Here is a 22395-nt window from a genome sequence, read left to right as displayed (position 1 = left end):
TGTGAGAACAATCTGGAGTGGCATCCACAATGATTGAAAAATACTTGGCATTTTGAGTCTCAAGAATTGTTGTTTGTACGAATGACCCACGTAGCTCAATAAACTTGTCTTGTCTGCGTGTGGAGAGATAATGGACTTGCATGCACTTTTGACTCTCTTGCGATTCTCTAACATGTTTAACATGCTCTGATAAAAGTGGGTCATATTTGCTGAGGAGCTCAACTATGCCTAAAAAGTTTCCATTTGCATGATCACCAATACGTTGACTGGAACCAAAGAAAGTCAATCCCCACTCAGAAAGAAAAAGGATGACATTCAGGATGCGCTCAAGAAGTTTTTTTCCAGTTATTAGTTTCTGCAGAGAGTTCAGTCAGGAGTAAATTCTCAACTGAACTTTCAGCTGATGCTGCCCTACTGGCTGATTTCCATGCAACATAGTTTTCTTTGTGCAACGTTGAACTCTCATGTGATGGTATTTGGTCTTTCAACTTCCTCCAACCTCTGTTGATGCTCCATCCTGATTGATCAGAGAGAACTCATGCATTTGCAGCACTTTTGTTCAAAATGAAGCAGGGTGCATGGTACAAAGATTGTTTTTCCATACTCCAGCATAACCAGTCTCTTGTGCAGGTCTCACCGTTTGGAAGAGTTTTTGTCAGCAGACGAGTAGGGAAAGCATGATTATCAGCATCTCGTGGAATGTTACCTGGAATTTCAAAACAACTAATTTGAAGAAAAGATTGCATTTGGGCAGCATTGCTCTTGTCAATAATTCCAACGTCAGTCACAGTCAAACCTGTAGTACTTATGAATTGCTCTTGCTGCGTAAGATCTACATCTTCCTGTTGCTGTTGAGTTTCTTGATCGTACACAGGATCTTCTGCTGCATCTGTTACTGTTGGCACATCTCCTTCTTGACTACTGTCCTCGTGTTCAGGTATTGGCATTGAAATATCACCTTTTGCAGTTGCGGAGTTTTCATTATCTGTAGCATTGTTTGTTGGGTAAGGAGTGTTTTCCAGTGGTTTGAGAAATGAAGGTATTGGCTTTGAGCTCTTAGCAGCTGCTTCACTGATTTGTTTTTGCCGTCTCTTTCTTGCACCACTTTCAAATCTCCTCTTCATAGTGATCTATCTGGTCAATCTGTAACCTATCCACACTTGAAATATTCTTCTGTAAATAAGTAGCTTATCTACACTTGAATCTTCTACTGTAAACGTACACAAATGCTGAATGGTACACAAAAGCTGAAAAGACTTAAAACGAAGGAATACTAATTAAGAACACAAAATGAAACAGGTTATTATCCTTCTCACTGAATCAAAACTCAAGCACACAAGGTATAATATAACAGGCTGAGCTGAAGACAAAAGGATGACATATATATATATATATATATATATATATATATATATATATATATATATATATATATATATATATATATATATATATATATATATATAATTATAGTAAACACAGACACAGATACAGACACAGGGATAATGTCCAAAAATTTAAAACATGTGTCCCTCTGAAACTCACTGTTCAAGACTGTCCTCACAAATTTTTACCTTGAAGCTGGGCCTATAGACTTCAAAAGCCTATGATGATGGCTACCAAGCCCAGGGCTCAACCAACCAACCAGTCACCTCTCTTAGCTACCATATGAAAATAATAATGAGTATTCTCACACACAAATAATTCCTTAGTCAACTAGATGTAAAACTATAAGGACACTAAAATGTAACAATTCTCTACCTTTCAACACTCACTTGATCCAGCACCAGCCACTAGTAGTGGTTTGTTTATATAATCAGCTAATCTGAGAGGACACGTTCGTCACGGTCTAACCTTGTGCCATCAGAACCGATATATTTTAATTAATATTTATGAACATTTTTAATTCTTTAATATGACACAATCTATATCAGTTAACAAAATTGTCTTTTACCAAATCACATCTCTTATTTGCTTAAATTTGCAGCTCTGGGCTGTGTGTGTGTGTGTCACATTTTGGTCCGATAAAGATGGGCATAAAAACAAGTTGCGAAACTTATCAAATGCCAAAAAATTAACAAGTGTCTAAATTTGAGGCCCCCTTTGAGCTTGAGGCCCAGGTCAAATGGCCCTCCTGGCCTCCCCTCTGATTGGCCCTGGATCTATACACCTCAGAAAGACTCCGGCAGTTAGAAACGGGAACAAGTCTCCCAAACAAACTCTTGCTTTCTCTATACAGTGATTCACCCTGCGTTAACTCAATCACATCATTTCCAAACCCATCAGTTGCAAAAATCTACCCTGAATATTTTCCTCTTCATGAATCTTTCTAAGTAACAACTCATTTTTCACAGAAATTCTGCCCTTATCCTTTTCACCCAGGGCTTGCTCTAAAGGAACATTTTCCTGAGCAACAACAGACTACTTCTGGGTTTCACTTAAATCCAGAATCACTTCTGACCCATCAGTAGGATTTTTCACAAAACCCCCTTTCAGGTAAACTGCTCGACTTCGTAGTCAAAAGATTAGAAGTATTCTCTTCCTGTTACAAGTTTCCACGCTGTCAGTGGGTAACATAGTCAAATCACCTTCATGTTTTTCTTGTGCCATGGCTATGATATCACCCTGATCAGGCAAGGTTGTTATATCTTTACCCAGCAACAGGCAAAATAGAAGCACCAGAATCACTTGGTCTCTGGGAGCTATTTATGATATCAGTTGGATGCAATCTAGTTGCAATGTCATCTTCCCTAGCAGACACAAATTCGGGACCACTTCCTTCCTGGGCTTTAGTTGTACCCAGAATCAGCCCTGGATTAACAGATAAATTTTCAACCATCATAGGCTGACAAGCTTTTTCTGTCTGCTCTACAAACAGAAAAGAGATGGAGAAACATTCCCCTTTAACAGACAAAATACCTTGGGATATCCTTTCCTTTGTCCCAGCACACATGGCTGTTCACAGACAATTGCTTGGAGATTAGGAAAAAGAAAAGAAGTACTTGTGGCACCGTAGAGACTAACCAATTTATTTGAGCATAAGCTTTCGTGAGCTACAGCTCACTTCATCGGATGCATACTGTGGAAAGTGTAGAAGATCTTTTTATATACACACAAAGCATGAAAAAATACCTCCTCCCACCCCACTCTCCTGCTGGTAATAGCTTATCTAAAGTGATCACTCTCCTTACAATGTGTATGATAATCAAGTTGGGCCATTTCCAGCACAAATCCAGGTTTTCTCATGCCTCCCCCCCCCCCCCCCACACACACACACAAACCCACTCTCCTGCTGGTTATAGGATTACAATCCCAGAAGTCACCTACTACAGGGCAGGCCTAACAAAGAAAATAACAGAATGCCACTAGCCGTCACCTTCAGCCCCCAACTAAAACCCCTCCAACGCATTATTAAGGATCTACAACCTATCCTGAAGGATGACCCAACACTCACAAATCTTGGGAGACAGGCCAGTCCTTGCCTACAGACAGCCCCCCAACCTGAAGCAAATACTCACCAGCAACCACATACCACACAACAGAACCACTAACCCAGGAACCTATCCTTGCAACAAAGCCCGTTGCCAACTGTGCCCACATATCTATTCAGGGGACACCATCACAGGGCCTAATGACATCAGCCACACTATCAAAGGCTCGTTCACCTGCACATCCACCAATGTGATATATGCCATCATGTGCCAGCAATGCCCCTCTGCCATGTACATTGGTCAAACTGGACAGTCTCTACGTAAAAGAATAAATGGACACAAATCAGATGTCAAGAATTATAACATTCATAAACCAGTCAGAGAACACTTCAATCTCTCTGTTCACGCGATTACAGACATGAAAGTTGTGATATTACAACAAAAAAACTTCAAATCCAGAGTCCAGCGAGAAACTGTTGAATTGGAATTCATTTGCAAATTTGATACAATTAACTTAGGCTTGAATAGAGACTGGGAGTGGCTAAGTCATTATGCAAGGTAGCCTATTTCCCCTTGTTTTTTCCTACCCCCCCCCTCCTCAGACGTTCTTGTTAAACCCTGGATTTGTGCTGGAAATGGCCCAACTTGATTATCATACACATTGTAAGGAGAGTGATCACTTTAGATAAGCTATTACCAGCAGGAGAGTGGGGTGGGAGGAGGTATTTTTTCATGCTTTGTGTGTATATAAAAAGATCTTCTACACTTTCCACAGTATGCATCCGATGAAGTGAGCTGTAGCTCACAAAAGCTGATGCTCAAATAAATTGGTTAGTCTCTAAGGTGCCACAAGTACTCCTTTTCTTTTTGCGAATACAGACTAACACGGCTGTTACTCTGAAACTTGGAGATTAGGGTAGCTCCCTTCAGAGGCAAGTCATTACCCCTGCAGACACAGGACCGTTTCCTTCACTGTCACAATTCTCCACAGTGCTAACAGGTAAGGTATAGGGATACTCATGTTCCACTAACCTTGCCAACAATCCATCACTTACCAAGAACGTACCCTTTCTTTCCTCAGTTAAGGCTTTAACCTGATCACCAATTTTAATTTGCTCTAGAGAAACATCTTCCTGAGCCTTATCTAAAGCCAGATTCACTTCTGAGATACCAGACAGACACTCAGAAATTTCTTCCACGTTTGCACTGCTTCTTTGCACAGACAAACATTTGGAGAAACCCTCCATAGGCAAATCCTTGCCCCAGTAGATGCAGGTTCAGGAATATTTTTTTCCTGTGACTGATTTATGTTAACCTGACTGAACAAAGCTTTAATCTCATCCCCAGTCAAAAGATCCTTAGGCAATAACTTCCTTACACCAGCTATAACTTCATGTTTAACACCATTCCATTCAAGATGGATTCTGGCTCAAGGCACACTTACAGTAAATTCATAGAGGATTACAATATTCGCACTCTTATCTGGTAAATAATCTTCCTCTTTGACAAAATCTGTTCTAATGAGTGATGTTAGAAGCTGTAATTTGCTCTAAACAGCTTTTTCCATTGACTTTTACATTCTCTGCACAAGGTATGGGGTTACCTTCACCTGAGCTCACAGTAAAAGCATTTACATAAAAGGTGGCAGTGTTGAGGTAAATTTGGTTACACACAGACAACTGCTTAGAGTCAAACAACGTACGAACATTCTTACAAACTGGATAGATTCTATCCCCATCTTTGCTGTTGAGAGGAGCTGGCTTTCCAGAATGATATAGTTCCTGTTGTTCCTTTATTCTCTTCAGTTGGTGCTTAAGTCTGTCCACTTTTGCCTTAGCTTCCAGTTCCTGAAATCAAATATATGTCATTCTTTGTTCATGTTCAAAACACTGGTGTTCTCTTTCAGCAGGTTCTCCTTCCATATAAGCAATTTTTTCCTCATTTCTGGTTTCTCACTGCAAGCATTTTCGCTGGGTCTGCTTCCTTATCACGGGCAATTAACAGATTTCTCAGTTCCTGCTCTGGGATCTTTTTCTTAAGACAACCCCCTCTGTGAGTACAATTCTTCCAGGCTTTTTCTGTCAGGATCTTGATCATGGGTCACTCACTGTAACTGATTTTTAACCCTTAAACTATCCAATATCAAAATAATATTTTGACAAATGTGTGGTTCTGATCCAAAAACTAATTAACCTGTGGTAATGTATATCCAAGCACGACTATGCCACTGTGACCGGGGTCCTAGTGGGGAGCCAGCTGTGGTCAATTAATTAGGGCGAACTGCAAAGAATGGGGCAGACAATCCCCATAAAGCTGGTGGATATTCCAGTACTTACATTTACCAAGCCAGCATGAAACAGCTTCTTTATTACCTTACTGGTTGCTCAGAAGTCCAAACAACACAGTTCCCTTAAAGTGATCCAGCCTCAGGCCTCCATCCTGGTACCCACATCAAATATGATGAACATTTCTGTAAATCTTATTTCATCATACAAAAGAAAAGGGTCTACCAATCCCAAAGGATCAGACACACTACCTCCCATGTTAATGCATGTTTCAGATCTTACCCAAATACACACTGCAGCCAATTCTTAGTAACTAAATGTATTAAAAAAGAGAGAGAGAGAGAGAGAGAGAGTATGGTTAAAAGGTCAATATACATCCAGACATGAGCTCAATTAATTGAGGTGCAGATTCATAGCAAAGATGGTGAGCTTTGTAGTTGCAAAGAGTTCCTTTAGAATTCAGTTCATAGGTCATAGTCCAATGTCCAAATCTCATATTCAGGGCATACCAGCATAACTGGGACCTCAGTCTTGTGACTCAAACTTCCCCTAATGAAGTCTAAGCAGATCTGAGATGACAGAATCAGGACCTGTCACGGACTCACAGGTCGTGTCCGCTCTTGCCTGGGTGGCCCCTGGAGGGAACCCCCTTCAGTGGGACAGCCCTTCTCGGGGGTTCACTCTCTCTTGAGGGTTAAGCCCCTCCACCTCCTGGAACTGCACCTCTCTGAGCCTTAGCACGCCTCAGGGAGAGTCCACTCACTCCAGACCCCCGGGGCCTCCACTCCCAGAGGGAATAATGCAACCCTGTTCTCTAGACTGGAGTGACTCTCAGCCAGCAGAAAACAGCAGGGTTTATTGAGTGTCTGAACACAGCATAGGAAACTCTTGGGCCTGGCCTCCCTCAGCACACTACATCTAAGTCTCTCCTGCATCCAGGTGGGCTCTGCCTGCTCCCTCTCTCCAGTCCAGAGACCCTGCGCTTTCCAGCTGGGCAGATGATATCACGCCCCACAAACCCCGCCTCTGTCCATTGTCTTCTATCCAGGTAAACAGAGTCACCTGGGCCTCTTCTCCTCTCAGCCGACCTTTGTCCTCCTCTGGCTGGAACCGGCTGGTCAGGTCACCAGGGTCCTCTCTTTGCAGCCCATTGTCCTCCCACTGGCCAGAACCTGCTGTGACTCCCAAGCTGGGTCACCAGTCACTGGACTCTCTCCAATTCTCCATTCTCTCCATTCTCCAGGCCATTGGCTGGGGTCCCAAGTTCAGTCACTGGTCCTCTGTAACAACAAACTCCCTCTCCCATCATCTCGTTAAACCAGTAACGCCCAGGGAAACTGAGTCCCACCCCCACTGCATGCAACCCATTGAAAAAACCAAGAGAACCACCCACTTTGTTATAGGACCCAAGGATCTTTTATATAATTTCATGTATTTTGACAAGTTGGAATTCCTCGGCGAACGAAAGGTAATTAGGATGACTTTGAAGGAGGTCCATCACTGGTACTTAGCTGTACGAATTAACATAAAGCCATTTGCTTGTTTGTCCACCATTCACAGTACATTTCAAAGAGAAATGAATACTGAGATGTCCCGTGTTTACAATTCATTTACATGATAGGATGTTCTTTTGACCTCTGAATTATCAGAATACAGCATAGACAGGGACTGTTGATTACATTGTCCACTCAGACATATGTAAATACACAAAAATTATCTCCCCATATGTCTTCTGTGGGTTACTTATTTTGCAGGATGTTTAACCCTTTCTAGCCAAGCATCACACCCACCCAAATCCAACCAGCCAAACATACAGAACCTTCGATCCTTGGGCAGACCAGACAGTGGCTGCTCAGCATTCAGCAATGGAAATTAAACACTCCCTGATCTGATTTTTAAGCGGATGCTGAGCATGGTGGCAACTGACGGTCTGTTTACTTCCTCCCCCAGAAAACTTTAAAACCACAAGTTCATACTGAAAACAGAAACTGCACCGTGAGCTGCAGCCATGGCAGATGGCAAGACAGGAGGAGCCGGGCAGTTTGCAAAGCAGGTCCAAAAGCGATTTAGCCGAGCCCAAGAGAAGGTATGCTTCATTCATTTGTTACTGCTTTGTGCCTTTGCAAGGAAAGCTCAGAACGTAGCATCCCCTTTCAGTTGTCCAGCTGCTTCGGGAGCTGAGAAATCATGCTATGAAACAAAGTGAGTGAGTGGGAGGCGTGTTCTGAGCACTAGCCTGTGTGTGTGTGTGTGTGTGTCTAATTCCCAGTGCTTTTGCAATCGTTGTGGAATTTGTAATTCAACTGTATTATGAAAAAATGATGCGCAGAGACAGATGCTTTGATGATAGCAAGAGTGATGTCCTGCTCCCAGTGAGCTTAACTCTATGTTGACTGGAGCTCTTTGTAACAAAAATAATGAGAGAGAGAGAGAGAGAGAGAGAGAGAGAGAGAGAGAGAGAGAATTAACTCCGTGTCTGTGTACCTGGCTTAACTTCCATGGAGTGCTACCTACCGTTACTAGAGGGGGGCTTCATTCGACCTATCTCCAAAGGTCTCTGAGGAGGTGAGTTGCATTGTTTCCCTCCAATCCTTCCCCCAAACCATCACCTTGTCACTCAGTGTGTCTGCCACAGATGATGATGCCGAGTGGCAGTTGCCCACAAGTACTGCGTGGCTGAGGGCAGTTCCTTTGGAAGGAGAGCAAGCCCAGAACAGGGCGGAGGGAGGGCTGGCAAGTGGAGTGAACTCCAGAAATGCTAGCTAGCCTAAACTCTCTTTTTATGAACTGTATCAGGAAGAGATGGGGGCTGGGCTCAGGAAGTGGGTAGAAACAGAGCTGGCCTCTGCTAGTTCCTCTAGTCTTGGTATTTCTCCCTTTTTAAGTGCAGCATCTCTGAAAGCAGAGGATTTTTGCCTGTTTCACTCTGGCATAGGATTAACCAAGCTGTCCTCGTCAGGACAGACCAGCACCATATCTCCCTTTGACCAAAGCACAGAAATCCTTAGCTGAATCTTTCACCTCCGTGTCATTGATGTTGAATCTCCCCCTTAGGTTGAGTGACATTTGATGGCTGGTGGTGGCCTGGGTGGAAATCAGTTAGGGGTGATCTCCAGCTGGTTTCCAGTGGACAACTGTCTTAGAAGAAGTTTCTATGGTGCTCAGCGTTCTGGGGCTCTGACCTGTTAAAGGCCTCTCTAGGTACTACAGCAGTAGAAATTATGGCTTAGCTCTGATTAGCTACTTTGAGCCTCATCCTATCAATCCTCTCATGTGAGCAGCCCTAACTGGCCTCCATCTTTCTATAGTATCTGAGTCTCATTGAATGCGACCTACTGGTCACAACAGTTTTTCCCAGCTGGTAGTCTCAGTAGGGAGCATGTACCTTAGATGAATTATCCTTCCATTCCAGTGGTCTGTCTACACTGCAATCGGAGGTGTTAAGAGGCAGCAGGTTTAAAACAAACAAAAGGAATATTTCTTCACACAACACACAGTCAACCTGTAGAACTCCTTGCCAGAGGATGTTGTGAAGGCCAAGACTATAACAGGGTTCAAAAAAGAACTAGCTAAGTTCATGGAGGCTAGGTCCATCAATAGCTATTAGCCAGGATGGGCAAGGATGGTGTCCCTAGCCTCTGTTTGCCAGAAGCTGGGAATGGGCGCCGGGGGTGATGATTCCCTGTTCTGTTCATTCCCTCTGGGGCACCTACTATTGGCAACTGTTGGAAGACAGGATACTGGGCAAGATGGACCTTTGGTCTGACCCAGTCTGGCCGTTCTTATCTTCACTGCAGCACATGTAGACATACCCGAGCTAGCTTGGCTCTAGCTAACTCAGGTACCAATAGCAAGGAAGCCACGGCAGCATGAGTTGTACAAGCCCATCCAGGATCCTGGGTACATAACTTGGGTGACTAGCCCTAACGCATGCTATTTTAGCTTCACCGGCTATTGGTACCCAAGTTAGCTAGATCAAAGTTAGCTTGAGTATATTGACATGTGCTGCAGTGATATCTCTAATTGCAGTGTCGATCTATCCAAGGTAAGAATAGAGGCAGGGTGGGGAAGGTTGTCCATGCTGTACTTGTTCTCTGAGATAACCAGAAGGCTCCGGTCTCCAGGGCTGTCAATCTGACGCTAAACTGCAACCAGTTTCTAGTGCTAAATTTGCATGCATGCACACATAGGCATCTGGAGCACCATCTGCAAAGTTATTCTGGGGAAGCGCAGTTTCAGATTTTTACCATCCTGTAAATCGCCTTGCCAGCTGGAATGATCTTCGTGGCCGTTTGCAACTTTGGGTAGTTGTCGGCCTTAGCTGCTGTTCATCAGCTACACCCACGTAGCGTTGGCTCTGCGCCTCCAGAATTCAGATGTGTGAACATGCAGAAAGGCGTTTGCGCTTGTCTGACCACAAACGCAGGCAAGAAACTTTTGAGCGCGCCAGAAAGTGGTGGTGTGCTTAACTATGAGAACACGGATTTTCATTTGGTATCTAAGAGAAGAGAGAGGAAGTGGTTTGGAAAAGCCTTTGGAGACTAAATTATTGTGTATTGTCCCTTCTTAGCTTCCCTTGAAGTAGATTCCCTGCTCTTCCACAGAATTCCTGGGTGACTTTTGGCAAGCCCCTTATTCTCTCTGTGTCTTTAATTCCCCATCAGCAAAACGGGGATGCTAGCACTACTCCTAGGGGTGCTGAGGATAAATACATTAAAAATTGAGGCACTCAGATCATGGAGGCCACATATGTATCATGGATGTTTGAATTCTTTCTGTGCTCATTGGATGGAGCCCTCTTCTCTTGTAGATATTTCATGTAGTTCAATAACCTGGATAGAATTTCTACACATTGCCCAAAACATCCGGGGCCAGCTACCCTCTGAATAATATGTGCAGATCCTGCTGAAAGGGACTGTCTAGATGTGGTCCCTTCACAGGCTTTCCTGGGGAACCCTCTCTTCCTGATGAGACGCTAGGCACCTACCTGGGGAGCAAATATTTGATAATGGGCCCTTCAGTCTAGCAGAGAAAGGTACAACACGATCCAATGGGTGATGGTGAAGCTAAACAAAGTCAGGCCGGAAATAAGGCATACATTTTTAACAGTGAAGGTAATTAACCATTAGAAAGATTGACCAAAGGTCGTGGTGGATTATCCATCACTGGCAATTTCTCAATCAAGACTGGAAGTTTTTTGTAAAAGAGATGCTCTACTTCGAAAGGAATTATTATTTTGGGGCCGTTCTAGCATAAGTTGTACTTTATCCAGGAGGTCAGACTAGATTATCACAATGGTCCCTTCTGGCCTTGCAGTCTACGAAACACACACATCTCTGATGCTTAAAGAAACCAACTTCTGCAGGTCAGCCTCCTCCTGTGTTCTGTATTTCAAGCTCCTCGCCATTTGGGTTTAATCTCCCAGAACTTCGCTCTTCGTCCAATTGAAGCTATTTGATTTTTGGGGGGGAGGATTCTTTTCAGGAGGAGGATGATTTTGTGAGTGATGATGGGAAACTCCAGAGGAGAGAAGCTCTGAGGTGCAGATGTTCTCTCAGAGGTTGGGCATGTCACTGACTGGCACATGTTGGCGTGGGGAGAAGTTAGCTGACCTGGACGCCAGATGGGCTGCTTCCCCTTTAGCAAGTACAGAGTGACTAGTTATTTCAATTCTCCATAATGTTACCAACCATATAGTCTTCTGAACCATCAGACAACACCGGGCTCAAAATGATTTAAAGAGAAAACTGAGTCTCAGAAATGGCGACCGGTGCTGGATATTTTGCTCTGGCTTGGCCTCAAGTCACGAAAACATCTCTGTTTACCTAAGCACTTACGTACGTGCTTAAGTCCCTATTTCTGAATGTGAAGGCTTAGCCAAGTGCAGTACACGTTCGGCTGAGCCCCTGAATGGATCGTCACTGGGCGCAGTGTGCCACACTGGAATGGACACGTGTTACACACTTCTTTTGGCTGAGGAAGTCCCTTCTGAGCCCCAAGCCAGCTCAAATCTCCCTACAGGCCCCCACTACGTCATGCACCTGGGTGGGTTGTCAGCAGCAGGGATCAGACTTGGAACCTCCGGCTCTAAGAGTATGAGAGTTTCTACTACCTGAGCTAGCCAAGGCTGCAGCAAACCTCGTCAGTCTCTATGAGTGGCACAGGAGGCGCACAGCACCGCACTGGGCACGGGTTCCATTTGTTTTGGCGTGTCGTCGATGCAAACGGAGGAAAGGGGATTTTGAAATTCCACGGCATGTTGTCTTCCCTGGGTGGCTCAGACCTCAGCGAGTTTAAGCTTTTGCCAAACAGAAGCCTGTTTTTCTTCAAAGATGAACTAACGTTGACCTTTTAAATCTGCATCCTCAGTGAAATTCATTTGGAAAATAATTACACAAGATGAAGATTCAAAATAGGTAGCAGGATCTATTCAGGAAATGCTGGGTAAAATTCTCTGCCTTGTGTTGTACAAAAGATAAGACTAGATCATCCCAATGGTCCTTTCTGGCCTTAATCTATAAACCTACTTGCAGAATTGAAAATTACTAATAGTCGCATGTTCCAGTTGAAAGGAGACTAATTTTTAAATTATGAACATTCATACACTTAGTAGCACTTAGATGCCTCAGCTGAGATCAGGGCCCCTTTGTGCTAGGTGCTGCACATAGAATGAGAGATTACAAGGAAATAGCTTTCAAATGATTAGTAATTGTTGTTAATTACAGTAGTGGCTAGATTCTCCATCCCCCGTTGTACAAGGTGCTGCACATGCTCATCGTGAGAGATTAAAATGGGAACTTCACAGCACCCCTTGTAGTTTATTAAGAGTTTTTCTCAAGGAGATTTTTTTTTTTAAACTTGGTGTCTTTTTCTACCCTCAGGTGTTGCAGAAACTGGGAAAGACGGTAGAAACCAAAGATGAGCAATTCGAGCAAAGCGCTTACGATTTCCAGCAGCAACAGGTTGGGTCTGACTGAAGGGGGCAGAAGGGAGAGAAGACAAGATCCTGAAAGACATAGGGGCAGAGGGTGGGGGACGGGTCTTCTAAAATATGGGAGGGGCAGGGACATGGGAAGGTCATCTGAAATGTGTTGGGGAGGGTCACTGAACATCTGGAGGAGGGGGATTCTCCTGAAATGTGGAGCAAGGAGCGGTGGTGGGGGATCTCCCATATAGTGGAAGGGAAGTAGATCAGGAACTAGGGGGAGAGGGTGTCTGATGAGATATTGGAGAGTGGAAGTGGGGCGAGAGAGAGGCTGGTTTTCTTTCAAAGTCACTCTCTGGTGTAACCAGCCACTGCTTGAACTCCAGCAGGGCAGATGCAGCCAGCCCAGGAACTGGAGCATGAAGGTTAAATGGGTAGAAAGGCTCCAACAAAAAGAAATGCAGGTTTCTGATTGGCTAGAAACCTGCTCCATTGTCCTGAAAGGTCAGGAACAGGAAATATGCCCCATGGACCCACACCTTCTTTGGAGCCTCTCATGCTTGTACACATACCTGTCTGGATACAATATGCCCTGCCCTGCCCTGTCCAGCTCTAACTCATCTGCAAGGTTTACCTTATCCCACCTTCTTGGTTTCTCCCACCACCACCATCCGATGCCCCTTGATTACAAGGAGGAGGGAGAGAAATCGTTCTCCTTAACGTCTGAGGATAGGACAAGAAGCAATGGGCTTAAATTACAGCAAGGGCAGTTTAGGTTGGACTTTAGGAAAAACTTCCAGTCAGGGTGGTTAAGCACTGGAATAATTGTCTAGTGTGGAATCTCCATCATTGGAGATTTTTAAGAGCAGGTTGCACACAAACCTGTCAGGGATGGTCTAGATAATACTTAGTCCTGCCATGAGTGCAGGGGACTGAACTAGATGACCTCTCGAGGTCCCTTCCAGGACGATTCCATGATTAGAACTAGCTGGAAACTGGATTTTCCGTTTTGTGGGAAATCCCGCCATTTTGAATTTTTTCTGTTCTGAAATGGAATGAAAACAAAAAAATTTCAAAATTTCCTCATGAAACAAAATTTAAAATAAAATCAAATAAAATCATGTCAGGTGCATCAAAAGGGTTTGCGTTGCTGATATTGAAACATTTCATTCCGGTTGCCACCTTTTAAAAACTTTTCATTGGAAATGTTGGAACAGGACAAAGCCGCATGTGACGACAGCATCCAAACTCTTTGTTTTGGGGGTTTTCTTCAATGAAATTTCGTTGAAATTGACATGTTCCGATCTCTACGATAATGGCATATTTTTTGTCTGCGGAAACCATTTTGACAAATGTCCAGCCATTTCTACCCTTGATTCTTCGCTGGATTTCTTTGAGCCTACTCGCACCCTTTGCTCCATTCACCTTCCCCACTGTGGCTGATGTGGTGAATTTCTGCCTCTGGCTGTTTTGTAATAGAAGTGCAGAGTAGAACACCAGCTGCTGACGCAAACCCTGGCTGTTGCTCTTCTTTGCTTTACAGATTGAAGGCCAGAAACTCTACAAGGACCTTAAGGCTTTCCTCAGCGCTGTGAAAGGTATGAAACCCCAGTTCCTTCTTCAAACTTACCTTTTGCTGCTTGGCTCCCTGCCACATCGCGACTGACACGCTATGTGGCCAACCACGAGCCTTGAAAAATCATCAGACTGGCCGAAAAATCGTGAGAATTAAAAAAAAAAAAAAAAAAAAGAGGTTTTATTTGGCTTCTGAATCTCTAGAGCCATGCTTGGATCACATTGTCAAGCCTTTCTCTGCAACCATGAGGTCTCAGAACATGCTTATTTTATTTTATTTTATTTTATTTTATTTTTTTTGAGATTTACACCTAACCACATGACTCCAGGACCTGGGGCTTTAGGGAAAATATCAAATAACTCAGGACTTGAGATAAAATTGCAAGAGTTGGCAACACTTGGGTGCCTTATTTGTGTTAGATAGATAACTGTGACAGTTTTTTTTTAAGCGCTCCAAACCAGGTCTGGGAGCCAGGCCACCACCCTGTTCTAATCCAACCTTTTATACTAGCTCCCTCTGTGGCTTTGGACAGTTGTTTCTCTTCACTGACCCTCTCTGTAAAATGGGTATTTATCTAAGTTTTTATATGGCCCCCATCAATGTAGTTTCTGAGTGTTTCACTGCCCTTAATAGGCTTTATCTTCCGAGTTCCCCTATGAGGTAGAGCAGTGCTATCCTCTGCATTTTACAAATGGGAAACTGAGGCACAGAGAGACTAAGTGTCTTGCCTGAGCTGGGTGTAGAACCTAAGTCTCCTGAGTCCCAATTCCACTACCAGACCACCCTTCCTACCTGTATTTGCCAGACCTCCCAATGTTGGAAGGCTACGGTCTTCGGGCTAAAAGAAAAGGAGTACTTGTGGCACCTTAGAGACTAACCAATTTATTTGAGCACTAGTGAGCTGTAGCTCACGAAAGCTTATGCTCAAATAAATTGGTTAGTCTCTAAGGTGCCACAAGTACTCTTTTTCTTTTTGCGAATACAGACTAACACGGCTGTTACTCTGAAACCGGTCTTGGAGCTGAAATTTTCAAAGTCTTCCTAGGGGATTTAGCCACACATCCCATTCATTTCAGTGGGGAACTGTGCATCTCAGTTCCCTGGGAGGCTTAGAAAAGCTCAGCGTTTAGAAACGGCTTTTGAAGAAGAATTTTAAACCATTGGCATTGATTCTTGAAGCTCCCTGCTACCCAGTGGCCTCCCACCATCCAGTGTCTCTGTCTGAGACTGGAGAAGTCACTCCTGGATCCAGTCAGACAGCTTTCCCCTTATCCCAGACTTGCTGGCTCGCCAATTTCACCTTGGGTTTTGTTCTCTTGGGTGCCTGACTTCTGTTAATGTCCTGGTCTTTTATGCCTATGGGATGTGTGTAGGTTTCACAGGGAGACTCCAATGGTAGCTCTAAACCTTAATGATGCAGCCGGGAAGTTGGCTTAAGAGGTGCTAATGACTCTGGGGTGGTAGCAGGTTTGCCACATGTTGGGTTGTCTCTTCCAGTGATGCACGAAAGTTCCAGGAAAGTGGCGGAAACCCTGCACGAAATTTACAATGTGGAATGGGATGGACACGGGGACTTGAAAGCCATTGCAGAGGTAAGAGATGGGATGAAATCTCCCTTGGGCAAGAAACACTAACTAGAAAATCTTCATCCAACTGAAGGGTGGAGTAAGAAGACAGCTCGTCCAGTTAGGGCACTAGCCTGTATTTTGGGATAACCAGGTTCAAGTCCTTGCTCTGCCACAGACTTCCTGGGTGACCTTGAGCAAGTCGCTTAACCTCTTCTGTGTCCCAGTTACCTGTCTATCCCCAACTTTGTTGTTGAGAGGAGCAGGCTTTTCAGGGTGACACAGTTTCTGTTGTTCCTTTATTCTTTTGAGTTGGAGCTTAAGTCTCTCCACTTCTGCCTTAGCTTCTAGTTCCTGCAATCGAATATATGCCATTCTTTGTTCATGTTCAAAACGCAGGCGTTCTCTTTCAGCAGCTTCTCCTTCCATATCAGCTATTTTTTGCTTTTGTTCAAGTTCTAGCTGCTGGTTTCTCACTGCGAGCATTTTCGCTGGGTCTGCTTCCTTATCACTGACAATTAACTAGGGTGACCAGATGTCCTGATTTTATAGGGGCAGTCCCGATTTTTGGGGCTTTTTCTTATATAGGCATCTATTACCCCCCACCCCCGTCCTGATTTTTCACACTTGCTATCTGATCACCCTACAATTATCAGATTTTTCAGTTCCTACTCTAGGGCCTTTTTCTTAAGACAACCCCCTCTGTGAGCACAATTCTTCCAGGCTTTTTCGGTCAGGATCTTGATCTTGGGTCACTCACTGTAACTGATTTTTAACCCTTAAACTCTCCAATATCAAAATAAAATTTTGCCAACTGTATGGTTCTGATCCAAAAAACCCTTAACCGGTGGTAATGTGTATCCAAGCACGACTCTGCCACTGTGACTGGGGTCCTAGTGGGGAGCCAACTGTCGTCACTCAATCAGGGTGAACTGCAAAGAATGGGGAAGCCAAACCTTAAAAAGCTGGTGGATATTCCAGTACTTACATTTACCAAGCCAGCATAAAACAGCTTCTTTATTATCTTACTTTATTACCTTACCTTACTACCTTTATTACTGTACAGGCCTCCATCCCGGTACCCATGTCAAAGATGATGAAAATTTCCATAAATCTTATTTCATCATAAAAAGAAAAGATTCTACCTATCCCAAAGGATCGGACACATTACCTCCCAGGTTAACAAATGTTTCAGATCTTACCCAAATACATGCTACAGCTAATTCTTATTAACTAAACTAAAATGTATTACAAAAACGAGAGAGAGAGAGGATGGTTAAAAGATCAATATACATACAGAGTTCAATTCATTGAGGTGCAGATTCATAGCAGAGATGGTGCGCTTTGTAGTTGCAAAGAGTTCTTTCAGAAATAGTTCATAGTTTATAGTCCAATGTCCAAATTTCATTTTCAGGGCGCACCAGCATAACTGGGACCTCAGTCTTGGGACTCAAACTTCCCCTGACTACACCTAAGCAGATCTGAGATGACAGAATCAGGGCCCAAGACTCTTTTATACAATGTCCTGTCTTTTGACGAGTTGGAATTCCTCAGGGAGCAAAAGGTCATTAGGATGACTTTGAAGGAGGTCCATCACTGGTACTTAACTTTACAAATTAACATAAGGCCATTTGATTGTTCCTCCACCATTCACAGTACATTTCAAAGAGAGATGAATACTGAGATGTCTCCTATTACATGATAGGATGTTCTTTTGACCTCTGAATTATCAGAATACAGCACAGACAGGGACTGTTGATTACATTGTCCATTCTATGCAGACATATGTAAATACACAACAATTATCTCCCCACATGTCTTCTGTGGGTTACTTATTTTGCAGGCTGTTTAACCCTTTGAAGCCATGCGTCACAAGGGATAATAGCTCTGCTCTGCCTCCCAGGTGGGTTGTGAGGGGAAAAAGTACATCAAAGAGCTTGAGATGCTCAACTGATAATGGGGGGGGGGGGGGCATATAAGTACCTAAGATTTATAGAAAAGGAATAATAGGCAACTTTCACTTTGTTCTGGACTTTCCCTAAGGTAGCTGCATGTGGATGGAGGCGTGGGTGATGATGGCTTATGCAGTGACGTAAATTATTATATTTATATTAAAAAGAAAAAAGAAAAGGAGTACTTGTGGCACCTTAGAGACTAACCAGTTTATTTGTAAATAAATAAATAAACTGGTTAGTCTCTAAGGTGCCACAAGTACTCCTTTTCTTTTTTCTTTTTACGAATACAGACTAACACGGCTGTTACTCTGAAACCTATATTTATATTGCAATAGCCTATCAAAGCCACACTCAGAGTGAGCCTTGTTGTGGTAGGAGCTGACTAGACAGGCGGTGGATATTACAGATAAGTGGTTAGAGAGACAATGTGGGTAAGGGGATCTCTTTTATTGGGCCGTCTTCTGTTGGTGAGAGAGGGGAGCTTCCGAGCTGACGCAGGGCTGAAGGGGAAAAAAGCTTCTTTTTCTTCAGCTCTGTGTCAGCTCGGAAGCTCCCCTCTCTCACCAACAGAAGTGGGTCCAATAAAAGAGATCCCCTCACATGTCTTGTGTGTGTGTGTGTGTGTCATATCCTGGGAGCAACACGGCTGCCCCAACGCTGCGTGAGACCAGGGGCTGTCCTTTTCAAAGCCAACTCCGAGGCTTAACATGAATTAAAAGCTCTGTGGCTGGAGCCTCCAAATCCTCCTGGAACGTCTCGCCAAGTTTCTGTGCTCTAATGGGTTTACTGACTAATTGAAAACACAAATGCGCACACAGACCAAGCACCTGCGCATCATTTGGAAGGATAATAGTTTGTTTTATAATGAAGCCTTCAGTGATCCACTGACTCGAAAGAAGAGCCTGAGGCATTAATTGTATCTAGTCGTACTTACTGAGCACTCATCACTCCAGTACCCGAGCCATCTTTAAGGTATTTATCCTCACAACGCCTCCGGGAGGTAGGCAACCGCCACTCAGCTCATGTGTAAAACTGAAGCACAGAGATGCTAAGTGACTTGCTCAAGGTCACACAGCCTGTGGCAAACAAGGGGACTGAACCTGGGTCTCACAAATCCCCCTCCCCCTAACTGCTGAACCATCCTGACCCGGACCAGTCTAGGGAATGAAGCGTGGAGGCGTGAGTCTAGGGACACAGCAGCCCTTCAAATGTCCCCCATGTGTGTGTTTCCAGAGCAATGACCTCCTGTGGGAAGACTATGAGGAAAAACTAGCTGACCAGGCGGTGAGAACCATGGAGAACTACATGGCTCAGTTTGGTGAAATCAAGGTACCGGCAAGTGGAAACATAGGCTGTATTTTCAGAAAGCCGCACCCCAACCCCACTACAAAATAAAGTAGGGGTCTTTGCATTTACGGTAGGCGGCACGGGATAGGCCCTGGGCAGCGATGCAAACAGATACTGCTCAGATTACTGAGTACACAACACTCTGGTAGGGGCAATGCACCGTGTGCTAGACACAAGCTACATTGCTCATGGGGTGTCCCAGAGGTTCAAGGTACAGTATGACTGGGTGACGTGTGCAGCTATAGGGTACAACACCCTTGAGCAGGGCTGTGGATCGATTCGAAGGTACAGAACACGCTGCTAAGGGTCCTCTCCTCCTGAACTAACTCACCTTCCATGCGTTTGGTTTCTGACCAGGAGCGAATTGCTAAGCGGGGGCGGAAGGTGGTGGATTACGACAGCGCCAGGCATCACCTGGAGGCGCTGCAGAATGCCAAGAAGAAAGATGAAGCTAAGATTGCAAAGGTAAAGGCTAACTGTGCTGAACAGAACCTAGGAGGGCCCATGGTTTTTGCGCCTTCAATGCTGAATACTGGGTTAAGTCCCCGATAAGCACCTCACAGGGCCTTAAAGCGGGGCTGTTGCCAGTCTCTGAGACTGGGGATTGGCTCTAGCTGTCCAAGTGACTTCCAATTACCTAGCATATCTGGAGCGCCTGTGTGCAAAGATTCTTGCAGCTCCGAGTTCGGATCTCACCTCAACAGCTCAGCTAGTCTGTTTTGTTAATGCCTCCTTCGCATTGTTGTGTCTGAAGACAGCTGTCCCCTTCCGTCACGTAGGCTGAAGAGGAATTCTACAAAGCGCAGGCTGTGTTTGAGGATCTTAACAAAGAACTTCGAGAGGAGCTCCCGGTTCTTTATAACAGGTAACGTCACGTTCCCACCGGCTAAACCAGCCGGAAAATCACCCCGCTTTAGAGAGCAGCATAAAAAGGGCAAGTTAAATCTAGGAGAACTTGCATGTAGTCAGGAGGACTCTGGGGAGCCAAAATGTTCATTTCCATGGCACAACAGAGCATCTCATTCTTAATTCACAAGCAAAATGCAGCCTGCCACTGCCCTGTGCTATGGCAGAGACAGGTCATAGCAAAGGTGCAGAATGGCAGAGAAACCTAGCTGGGGAATGAGCTCCTTTATGCCACTGGTATATTTGCCTGATAGGCAATAGGGTTTAGTGTTAATATCTAGATTGGAGGAAAGTATGAGTAAATCTTTGACCTATACGCTAAACTCCTTCAATTCCGAGGTTCTTGCTGGGAATTAAGAAAGGCAGAGTAACTTGTCTACAAAAAAAAAAAATTAATCTGATGTGAGTTAAAAACCTGGAGTTCTAATAAGTATGGGTCCTTGTTATCCTCCTAGCTTCTAACCCTCAGCTTCTCAAATCTTCCCTGTTAAAACCACATCCTCTCTTCCCACCCCACAGATAGCTGAACTGGGTGGAGGGTGTTAATCACAGTTCTGGCTGCTGCCTGTTTTGGGGTCAGGGTGGATGGGGGAGACTAGATGAAGCAATTCCACAGCCAAGGCTAGTTAACGTCTTGTCAAGCCATGGAGCAGTGTGATATACAATCCAATTCAACAAAGCTGTAGCACACAAGCAAATATCTCCTCTTGCTTTAACAAATAATTGTGTCCGAAGGAAAGATACTGGCCAAAATGTCGCGCTCTGAAGCTAGACACTGAACTCTGCATTAAGACTCCTACAATTAAGTGTTCCAAAACAGGAAACCAAAATTCACGGCCAAATTTGGAAAACGTGCCCTTAACCTCACCTTCCTTTATCCCGCTGTAGTGGGAATAATAAGACACAGAGCGCCCTCCCGTGAAAGTGCTTTGAGAGCTGGGCCTGAAAAATTCCAATGATTAATGACCAAAAGATGGCAGTAGAGGTTCACAAGCGAGAATGTGGCCGATGTACTGTGTAATAATACTATGAATTACATTTGTATGTTTCAGAGTAACAGCCGTGTTAGTCTGTATTTGCAAAAAGAACAGGAGGACTTGTGGCACCTTAGAGACTAACCAATTTATTTGAGCATAAGCTTTCGTGAGCTACAGCTCACTTCATCGGATGCATACTGTGGAAAATCCACAAGTACTCCTTTTCTATTTGTATGTTTCTTTGTTTGAAAGGGGGACAATAAAAGGTTACGCAAACTGGAGCGAAACCATATGATCTATCAGTTAGCAAGCGCTCTTGTGCGTGCCCCCTGTCATCCTGCAGTGCCTTTTTGATACCCAACTCCCTGCCATACCAATGACTTTTAGAAATTATATTAATTTATCGACATGTTTTACTCATTTTAATTTGCAAGCAGTTTGTATTGGAATAGAACCAGGGCAAGAGCAGTTGTTAATGCTAGTTTCTATCATGGTCTTATGGTTAAGACACTGCACTAGGTCTCAGACACTCTGTTCTGTATAAGTTCTTATATTGTGCTCAGACGTTACAATGATGAGCACTGTATCAGAACCTATATAGAATAGAAATCCCAGTATTCTGGAGAATGACCATTCCATTTCGTAACAACTTTCAAGGTTCCGAAATTTTGGGTTTTGCCCCACAGTGGAACAAAAAGAAAAGCTTTCAAACGTGTTTGTGACAACGGAATTGGGTTGAAATGTCCATTTGGGATCCATAAAAAGTAAGGTTCTGTCTCTCTTCTCCCCTGTGTCAGAAAGTCTACTCTGGACCTGAGCAGCCATTCCGTCGAAGGCCAGTTGAAATCATGGAGTTTTCACAAAAATGTTTCGGCTGCAACAAAATTTCATTTTTTGACCAAATTTTTTTTTTTGAATTGACAAATTTTCCAGCCAGGTTCTATTCCTGGCTCTGCCATAGACTTCCTGTATGCCCTTGGGCAAATCACTTAACTGCTCTGTGCCTCGGTTTCCCTACCAGCAAAAGGGGAAGGATGATGTCTGTGATCTATATTCTTAGATTGGGGGCCATGCCCATACTATGCGAGTACTTCAATAACATATCCGCACGCCATACCTGTCAGGGAAATATTGTAATTCCCGTTTTACAGATGGGGAACTGAGCACTGTTACATGCAGTGTTGGTGATGCCGTGCCAGTCCCAGCACATTCAAGAGACAAGGTGGGGCAGATAAAAGATATTACCCAGATATTACCTCACCCAGCTTCTCTCTCACAGTGGACCAGTCAGATGTGCCATTTTACTTCTGCCTACCAACCAGTTCCACTGGCAGCATGTGGTAGCTTTTGCATCAGTGCTCTGCTCAGACAATCTGCCAGTTCTCCAGCTCAGTTCATTAAGTCACATGGAGGACATACCCAGCTCAT

The 22395-nt window shown here is 44.1% G+C and overlaps 1 protein-coding gene across 1 annotated transcript in view; it reads left to right on the top strand.

The window, feature by feature from the left end:
• Positions 1–871: 871 nt before the first annotated feature.
• BIN2 (bridging integrator 2) overlaps positions 872–22395 on the top strand; it is a 34662-nt gene continuing 13138 nt past the window's right edge. The window contains exons 1-8 of the mRNA XM_074934977.1: positions 872–937; positions 7667–7802; positions 12598–12678; positions 14185–14239; positions 15715–15809; positions 18971–19066; positions 19442–19549; positions 19864–19949. Coding sequence (XP_074791078.1) covers positions 7725–7802; positions 12598–12678; positions 14185–14239; positions 15715–15809; positions 18971–19066; positions 19442–19549; positions 19864–19949 — 599 coding nt within the window. The 5' untranslated portion in view covers positions 872–937; positions 7667–7724. The remainder of the gene's footprint in view (positions 938–7666; positions 7803–12597; positions 12679–14184; positions 14240–15714; positions 15810–18970; positions 19067–19441; positions 19550–19863; positions 19950–22395) is intronic.

This window comes from Natator depressus, chromosome 20, assembly GCF_965152275.1.
Source record: "Natator depressus isolate rNatDep1 chromosome 20, rNatDep2.hap1, whole genome shotgun sequence".
Classification (NCBI taxonomy): Eukaryota; Metazoa; Chordata; order Testudines; family Cheloniidae; genus Natator; species Natator depressus.
This window is presented reverse-complemented; position numbering and strand designations above follow the sequence as displayed.